The following is a 9,829-nucleotide window of genomic DNA, read 5'->3' as shown; positions in this document are numbered from 1 at the left end:
TTTTTTTCTTCGTGAAATGTTGTTTTAATGACAGAAATGTCTTTTTACACGTAATTACATAATGTTACTGTCCATTTGTTCGTTTTTTGACATTAAGGGCATATTTCACAATCGCTTAGTAAGGGCCTGTTTCACGACTTCTGGATAAGTTGTGGATAGCCTATGTGACGGATCATTTTGACACATTTTTATAGAAAATACGTGCTAGCTAGATTGACCCGACACTTGCCAAATATATCCCGTATATTAGTCTGTTGTACGAGATTAGAATGGTTCTCAAACAGCTAAAAATCAACAAGGCACCTGGTGATGATGTAATCACAGCTGAGCTTCTGAAAGCAGGCGGAACGCCGGTACAAGGCTTTTCATAAGCTGTTTGATTCCGTCATCCTCAAGAGAAAAACGCCTACGGCCATTGCAAAGAAGTATGGTGGTACTCCTCTTCAAAAAAGACTTGTATAAAAACGCCAAAATGTCAGTCCGTCTCCAGGATTAGGTCTCGAAACCTATCCAGTTGCAGCGAGGGGTGAGACAGGGAGACGTAATATCACCGAAACTATTTACCACCGCCCTGGAAGATGTTTTCAAGCTTCTGGGCTGGAGAGGATTCAGCATAAATATCAACGGCGAGTTCTTCACCCACCTTCGATTTGCAGACGATATCGTAGTTGTGGCAGATCTAGGCACAATGCTCGATGGCCTCAGTAGAGCCTCGCAACAAGTGGGTCTCAAAATGAACATGGACAAGACAAAAATCATGTCAAATGTCCGTGTTGCACCCACTCCTTTGAAAGTTGGAGACTACACTCGAAGTTGTTGACAATTATGTATACCTGAGACAAACCGGATGGTTTGTCTCAGGTACAGGTACTAACTGGATAGTTAGGTAGGTCCAACTTTGAGAGAGACGTCGATCGTCGAATCCAGCTCGGCTGGGCAGCGTTCGGGAAGCTTCGCGATATTTTCACGTCCGAAATAATACCGCAGTGTCTTAAGACAAAAGTCTGTGACCAGTGTGTGTTGCCAGTGATAGTATACGGATTTGTGATGTGGACCCAAAGGGCGATGGAGCGTGCTATGCCAAGCATAGTTTCCCTGCGTGATCGAATCAGAAATGAGGAGATCTGTAGAAAAACCAAAGTGACCGACATAACCCGCAGAATTGCTAAAATCAAGTGGCAGAGCTGAATATGGCCGATGGGGTAGAAAAATTCTCTTGTGGCGACAATGAGCCTGAAGACGTAGTGTGGGCAGGCAGGCCCCTCTAGATGGATCGACGATCTGGTAAAGGTCACGAGAGGTGCCTGGATGCGGGCGGCGCAGGACCGGTCGTTGTGGAAATCCTTGAGGAGACCTTTGTCCAGCCGTTGAACGACATTTGCCTGAAACAAACGAGCGTTATGTCTTCGTCTAAAATGATCGAACACCAGGCTTCTTTTACTAATTTTTAAAATTAGAAAACAAACCGCAACGTGTTCATCATTTAAAACTCAGAGGCACACTGAAGCTCAATTACCGCGCTGCCGTGTCCTAAAGTTGCAGTGCGCATTAGCCACGAAAATAATGACAAGACAGCAATATCTCACTAACACGTTTCATACCTTGTTTATAACGACTAGTCTTAGATAATAAAAGAGAAACATTGCACATCACATATTAATAAACAACAAACATAAAATTAAAACTAAATTAATTTTGTTGAGAACGCTAGGAATATTCCCGGGAGCGTTCTCAGCGGCACATCAGTAACTCTGACTGAACTGAGTGATCGACGCACGCAACGACGCTTAGAACACTTCATTCAACTTTTTGAACATAACCGCATTATAGTTTAGGAATGTAGGTTAACGGCATTTAAGTCTTGTAAAAATGTAAAAAACACATAGATTGTTACATTTGGTTAGCCTTAATGGTGAATTTACTAGTGCAATTTCAATAAATAAATTCATGTAATACAAAGCTATAATGCCGTTATTGGACCTTTGTTGCGTTTAAGTCTAATAATTATACTTAACGGCGTTTTAGTCTTGAGGAGTCTATTAAAGCTTTGCAAAGAGCAGCTTAGCAATATTGTCGTTAAAGTACCTTAACGGCTGTATTGACTAGAAATTGTAAATAACGGCAATAAAGCTTTGTAATTTTTCTTAAATGTTTAATTCTAATAACAATTAAAGACGCTTAACCGCGTTTAAGCTAAGAAATGTAATGTAACTGCATTTTAGTTATGTAATCTTGCAAAGGCGAAGCAGTTAGCGGCTTTCTTATTTTTTTTATCTCAGGAACTAAACAAGATATAAAAATTTCGATAATAGTGCTAGATTAAGCATTTTTTTCTGATTCGGATGGTATTCAAAAGTCAAAATTGACCAATTGTGGGTTAACGGCATTATAGTGATAGGACGGCAGAATAGGTAAGGCTACTAGCGCCAGTGTCCTTATCAAATGTGTCTACTTTATTCTGTTGGTTATTAGTATTATGACGCAAAGGGACGGAAGAGTCGTGTTTTACTGGGAGAAATTCATCGAATTTATCTTTTACATTCAAGTGTTATCATTAAATTATTGCGGACGCTCGTAGACGCTGGAGTATTTATCGCACGTGCTTATGTGTTTATCTTTTTACTGTTGAACTCTGTTAATTAACAACAATATAAAAGTAGATAGTGGTTTTATGGAAAGAATAATGATTCCAACAACGATAAAAGCGTGTTTTCAGACTTTGTTCATTGTTTTCTTATCACAAATTGCAAATGGGCAAGATCGAAAGGTATGTATAAGTGATAAAAAGTACTTTTGAATTTTGTCAACCACCCCCTTTTTATGTATGAAAAAACCATTGTTACCAATAAATGCATTGTCAGCCTGATATTTATTGTTATTGTTATCAATCCCGACATCTTGAGAAAGATAAAAATGTTTTTATCTATAGACAAGGTCATATTATTAAAACAGAAGTCTGAAACATATGTTCTCATCAAAACAACATTCAGGCTAACAATTATTATAAAATGTACAAAAAATACATAACCTTTTGTTACTAATCCTAAATTACCTAGTTGTTTTTTATGTGTTCAATTACTTTCTTGAATTACTATATCAGACTGCTTTTTTCTATATCAAGCTCTTTTGAAGTACTATTGTCTATTCCCAATATAATAATCATGTTTTAATCATGGCCGTGTCATTATATCACCATAAAATTATTTTCAGATAACATATAAATTCAACCCGGGCTGCGATGCATGTGTTGACGAAAACAACACCCTAGTGTACACACGAGCACAAGGCTCCCACGATACCGTCCACCAAATATGGGACTTCACAGCTGGATCCCCCACAGTGATCCTGTCCGTGGCCGGAGTCAATTCTACACTGAACATTACATGGGATGGCACTGTACCGTCCAGATTCAAGTTTTCTGAGACCCCAAAGTATAGTTTTGCAACCGTTATTGATAAGGTAAGAAAACTCATATTTTCTAGTCAGACCTAAAGCAATGGTTATTTAGGTTAACAATAATTAGCATTATGTATCAAAAATGTTAAGCATCCCAACTAATATTATAAATGCGAAAGTAACTCTGTCTGTCTGTCTGTCTGTCTGTCTGTTACGCTTTCCCGCTTAAACCTCGCAACCGATTTTGATGAAATTTGGCATAGAGATAGTTTGAGTCCCGGGAAAGAACATAGGATAGTTTTTATCCCGGTTTTTGAAACAGGGACGCGCGCGATAAAGTTTTTCTGTGACAGACAAAATTCCACGCGGGCGAAGCCGCGGGCGGAAAGCTAGTTTTCAATAAAATGTTTACAGTCTAATTTTTTAGAAATCAGCAGAAATGTCATCAAATATGGCCAACTGACATAAAAATATTTTTAGTCTGTGAACTAGTGATGCGACAAAACCTCTCGTTAATCGCGAAGTGAAATGTTGTAGTACTTGCGTATCATCGCCGGGTGATCGTGAAAATACTAAAAATATGCAACAAAGTCGCAACATTGAATGTGAACTGATTATGAAATTTTCGAGAACAGGAAACAAACTGTATGCACAGATGTAATCAAAAAGCACACTGGACAGTAAAACAATCAATGATATCCGTAAAGTTATTAAACTTCTGTTGCTTGCTGTTGCTTGCTGCGTGATTGGTGGATTTTGACATATCTGTCAATGTCATGTCAAAAATAACCAATCATGCAGCATTTGGACCTCGCGTCTACGTATTGCCATCTGGCGGATTTTTCAATCGCGAAAACCCTCATTGAAAGAAGTTTTTTATTTTCTTAAAAATAAACAATGGAACAATACGTAAGCATAATTGCATAAAAAAGTAAAATAATTTCGTTTAAATAAAACCGACTAAAAATTAAACTGACTCCGAAAAAGTAAACACTAAAAGTAGAAAAATAAATTTACGTTATCTCCAATATTGTCGAAGTTATCGCTGGAAAACTAAGCAAAGTATCGTATATTTTTTATTTAAAATTAATCAGTAATCGGAATAAGTGAATACTTAAAATAATATCGATTAAATTTACAGATTATTGTCTATGACTCACAGGTTACGGCACTGATGTGTCAGAGACAAGTCATAGACAATATGGAGATAACACATGATTTTAAACGTCAAGTCAATTTGACAATGTCACAAATTTTCATCGTCCACGTATTTTGCTAAAATAATTTGTTTCAAAGATTGATTTCAAACTTGTATAAACGTGAAAATAAATTTGGTTTCATGGGCTTGTTAAATAGTGTGTATGATATTATGAACACGTAAGTGATTATGGTGTAATTGTGTATGAAAGTGTTTGTTTACATCTCTGCTGGATTCTAAAAAATCAAGGTATAGTTATCTTGAAAAAATCACCATTACAAAATAAATCTTACTTATAATTTCAAAACAATCATCATTTGTGTATTAAAGTTAATTATTGGAATTAATTGACTTTAATTACACCAGCAGATTTAGAAAGGCTCATATTCCACTATAAGTCACTCTTAGCCAATTCAAAAAATTACAGTTCCCTATAATCCCCAATGATAATGATCGTCTTTTGTACCACATTTTTTGTGTGCAATAAAGATTTGAAATAAAGAATGTCATTTATGACCCACTAGCTTTCCGCCCGCGGCTTCGCCCGCGTGGAATTTTGTCTGTCATAGAAAAACTTTATCGCGCGCGTCCCTGTTTCAAAAACCGGGATAAAAACTATCCTATGTTCTTTCCCGGGACTCAAACTATCTCTATGCCAAATTTCATCAAAATCGGTTGCGAGGTTTAAGCGGGAAAGCGTAACAGACAGACAGACAGAGTTACTTTCGCATTTATAATATTAGTTGGGATATGCACCACATGACCTTGTAATGAAGCTATAATTCCCTTTCAAAAAGCATTATTATATTGAAGTCCACTAGAGGGGAGTTATTGATGATGCATGAGAAATTGATATCACAAAGCAATAATATGATACAGTGACTAAAGTCGCCCATTGTGGTGATATTTGGTTGATCAAAATATGCGCGCGCGCCGTGAGTCACGGGCCGACAACTGGCGTTTGCAGTAATCGGTGTTAGTGAGCTTAACCTACTTCACTTTGATGTATTGTATCCTATTACCAATAGAATTGTACAATAATTGAAATAGGTATGATTTTTGCTGCTAGTATCAATGATCCCCTAATTCCCATATAATCCAAGGCAGTATTTTTCTTCACGGTCTTCCGCTGTGCCCGGCAAAAGCCCCCCTAGCTCGTCAGTTACATTTTGAGTTTAGATAGATGCAATTTCGCGATCGCTTCACGGCGCGAAATAGTTACTTACGAACGTGCAAAAAAAAACAGCGAGCAATTTCGAAATTGTACTTTGTCTAGGGGTAGGCAGTCTATAGAAATGGTCATCAATCACATTCCCCGAAATAATGAGGGCTATCGTTTTAGCGCTCACCAGTTGGCGCCACTGTAGAGTAAGGTCCTGTCACTTGCTAGTAGCGAAGACAGTGGCGCCAGCTGGTGAGCGCGAAAGTGGTAGGACTATCGCATTTGCACTCATCAAGATGGCGCCACTGTAGAGTAAGGTCCTGTGAATCGCCAGAGGTGCCAACTGTTAGGTAAAAAAACGATAGCCCTCATTATGTACCGTGTCATTTATTATTTACCCTCCCCAGATATACGAATACAACGACCTTCAAGACGCGGGGTACATAGACGCGCGTAGCCCGCGCCGCGTGGTGCCGCTGCGACATGTCTCGTGGCGGCTCGCCACCGACGTCCGGACGGATGACGAGGTCATGGTGCTCATGAGAGGACACCTGAGGAGTGAGCACAGGCATGGCACGATTGATGTTAAGGTGAGACCTACGAAGCTCCGCACTGCAAATTCTTAACATGTTAACGAGTAAAACTTATAGCGCGTAGATACTTTCTGTCGCGCCTAGGGTTGCCAGGTCCAAAAACCCAAAAGCCGGACTCAGTGCTTAATTTAGCCGGACATTTTACCCTAAAAGCCTTATGGGCTATATGTAAATGTGTGGGTTCCTCATACTTTTAATCTTTCACCCCCTATTTTACCTCTTCAAGGATTTTTTGAAATAAATAAAAGACTACTTTCCCTTTCTCTTATATTTAATCTCTTTTTGAAAGTCCAATCACTCCAATCTATCTCTCACATATTAGCACTGATGTTTTCTTTACAGCACGTATTCGCGTAACAACCAGATAAAGAATCGTACAATTATATAAAAATAAATCTGTAATAAGCGTACATAGTTACATAAACATTGCGATTGCATAAACATCTGTGTCAAGGCAGTCAAATGACCCCCGCCACGTGCAAGGGGGAATGGCAAGATAGTGTTCATAAATGCCATTGTCCTATACAAATCTTATGACTCGACGTTTTTATTTAATTAATAATGATGAATAAACTTCACGCCAAAATGACTCATATTGTCACACATTCTTTGATGACTATACTGCAAATGATTGTATTATGAATGCAGTTAAAAATAATGCATTGTTAATTTCAATTTGTCTACATTCATTAAGCAATCTAATTTGCCTCTAATTCTGTTTCTAAAATGGTTAATGATGGGGAAATGTGGGAAGGAAAAATGCGTAGCTAAATTAAACATACAGAGACAGATTTATTACACTGGAAATATGATTTTTAGTGTCAGTTCTAGAAAAAACTCACTTTCATTGGTTGTAAATAAATATACATTATTTATCATTTTCTTTGTTTTAGTCTACTTGAACAGAATGTACTGGAAATGTACTGTATCAATTAATTAACAGACACATTTTAGCTAATAAGTTATTATCAATGCATGACGTGGTTCGTTGGCGTCTTTCTAAATAAAGTACATAAATTATGCAACCGGCTTGTGCATGCGTGCGAGAATCTATCCTTGAACAGATGAATATCCTCCTAAATCTAAATTACCAATCATCATCATCATTTCAGCCATAGGACATCCACTGTTGAATATAGGCCTCCCCCAATGATTTCTATATTGACCGGTTCGTAGCGGCCAACAAACATCCAGCGCCTTCCCGCTACCTTTATGATGTCGTCCGTCCCGGACGTCCCACGCTGCGTTTTCCGGTACGCGGCCTCCACTCCAGAACCTTGCTGCCCCATTAGCCGTCAGTGCCTTGCATGCCCATTATTGCCCTTTGCCACTTCAGCTTGCTAATCCGTCGGGCTATGTCAGCGACTTTAGTTCGTCTACGGATCTCCTTATTTCTTTATTAAATTACCAATCTATACTAATATTATAAAATGCGAAAGTAACTCTTGTCTGCCTTACTTTCACGCCTAAACCACTGAACCAATTTTCATGAAATTTGGCATAGAGATAGTATGAGTCCCGGGAAAGGACATAGGATAGTTTTATCCCGGTTTTTGAGACAGGGACGCGCGCGATAGTTTTTCTGTGACAGACAAAATTCCACGCGGGCGAAGCCGCGGTCGGAAAGCTAGTAAGTTATATTATGTTTTCTAACTTTTTTCCTTTCCTCCACAGCTAGACCTGATCCCATTCAAGGACTACGCGGTGGAACTCCCACATCTGATCCATACAGCTAACTCCACGCTCGCCGATATTAGCCTCGTGAACCTGACGGCATCGCGAGACTACAATTCGTCACGGTTCGCGCTGCGAGTGTTACTGGCCAGTGTGGATGACAGTAACGATACGATGCGCTATGCTATGCGCAAGAGTCTGGATGACGAACACACACCTGGGGTCTTTGAGGTAATTTACTAGATTCGGACAATTTCCCACTCTACCCTAGCCGATATTAGCCTCGTGAACCTGACGGCGTCGCGAGACTACAACTCGTCACGGTTCGCGCTGCGAGTGTTACTGGCCAGTGTGGATGACAGTAACGATACGATGCGCTATGCTATACGCAAGAGTCTGGATGACGACACACACCTGGGGTCTTTGAGGTGAGTTACTAGATTAGGACTTATTACCAAAGGGATAGAACACAATTTCCCACTCCACCCTCGCCGATATTAGCCTTGTGAACCTGACGGCGTCGCGAGACGTTTGTACGCTTCGCGGTTTGCGCTGCGGGTGCTGCTGGCTAGTGTGGACGATAGTAAACACACACACGCCTGGGGTCTTTGAGGTGAGTTATTAGGTAGAACTTACCTACCCGGAGTTGCTAAGTATAATAAACCTACTAAACTACCTCTAGAATCAATCTATCTATAAAAGATACCATATCAACACCAGTTACGTAGGTTTAAAGCAGGGTTCGAAAATATCCGATATTTATAAGGATATTTTCGAACCCTGGTTTAAAGATCTGCAAAATTCAACCTTTAAGGGGGTAAAACGGGGTCCACGCGTACGAAGTCGCGGGCGGCATGTATGAAATATAAATTAAGAGCGTTTACGCCGTTTGGCGCAAAAACAGTACTTTTTCAACTCGTTACAATCATTAACCAGTAATACTACAAATATGTTATAGGCATAAATAGTTAGGCAATTTCGTCGTCTAAATAGTTAATTGAGAAAATATTGCGATTAGTTTAGCATTTAAGAATTCTATCAAGATAAGTCCACACAGGTTTTGTAAATTTCCACTTTAGCGTCAGTTTACAAGCCGAAATCTTTATAAAAATACTGTGAAAACGATTTAACAAACATTTATATCCTATAGCATAGATCCTTGGGCAAATAGTTNCTGCTTACGGGCATACTTAACCCCACGGAATCCATGAAAAATCAATAGAACTGAAACACCCACGTTCTATTGATAACTATGTCAATATTTTTCACTCGACATTGGCAGAAATAAACCTCCCAGAGAGGTTTAATTGCCACAAATAAAAAAAAAAAAAAAACGTATATTTTTTATTTAAAATTAATCAGTAATCGAAATAAGTGAATACTTAAAATAATATCGATTAAATTTACAGATTATTGTCTATGACTCACAGGTTACGGCACTGATGTGTCAGAGACAAGTCATAGACAATATGGAGATAACACATGATTTTAAACGTCAAGTCAATTTGACAATGTCACAAATTTTCATCGTCCACGTATTTTGCTAAAATAATTTGTTTCAAAGATTGATTTGAAACTTGTATAAACGTGAAAATAAAGTTGGTTTCATGGGCTTGTTAAATAGTGTGTATGATATTATGAACACGTAGTGATTATGGTGTAATTGTGTATGAAAGTGTTTGTTTACATCTCTGCTGGATTCTAAAAAATCAAGGTATAGACCTGTTTTTATCGACAAAAAAGAGGTCAAAAAATTTTTTGAGATTTTTTTAAAAAAATTTATAGAATTTTTTTTCTTCCAATTAC

The 9,829-nt window shown here is 38.5% G+C and overlaps 1 protein-coding gene across 1 annotated transcript; it reads left to right on the top strand.

The window, feature by feature from the left end:
- The first annotated feature begins 2,454 nt into the window (after positions 1-2,454).
- LOC114364561 (glycosylated lysosomal membrane protein) lies at positions 2,455-8,281 on the top strand. Its single transcript, XM_028320751.1, has 4 exons — positions 2,455-2,767; positions 3,211-3,459; positions 6,164-6,346; positions 8,024-8,281. The coding sequence occupies exons 1-4, from the start codon at positions 2,672-2,674 to the stop codon at positions 8,264-8,266; spliced, it is 771 nt and encodes a 256-aa protein (XP_028176552.1). The 5' UTR covers positions 2,455-2,671; the 3' UTR covers positions 8,267-8,281.
- The last annotated feature ends 1,548 nt before the right edge of the window (positions 8,282-9,829 follow it).

This window comes from Ostrinia furnacalis, unplaced genomic scaffold (assembly GCF_004193835.3).
Source record: "Ostrinia furnacalis isolate ACB-3 unplaced genomic scaffold, ASM419383v2 OfSCF7447, whole genome shotgun sequence".
NCBI lineage: Eukaryota > Metazoa > Arthropoda > Insecta > Lepidoptera > Crambidae > Ostrinia > Ostrinia furnacalis.
Note: the sequence above shows the minus strand (reverse complement) of the source record. Positions and strands in the feature narration are given on the sequence as shown.

Coding starts and splice junctions, on each gene's coding strand:
- LOC114364561 (XM_028320751.1), top strand. CDS start 2,672: ATGGAAAGAATAATGATTCCAACAACGATAAAAGCGTGTTTTCAGACT. Junction 2,768..3,210: donor CAAATGGGCAAGATCGAAAG/GTATGTATAAGT, acceptor AATTATTTTCAG/ATAACATATAAATTCAACCC. Junction 3,460..6,163: donor TTGCAACCGTTATTGATAAG/GTAAGAAAACTC, acceptor TACCCTCCCCAG/ATATACGAATACAACGACCT.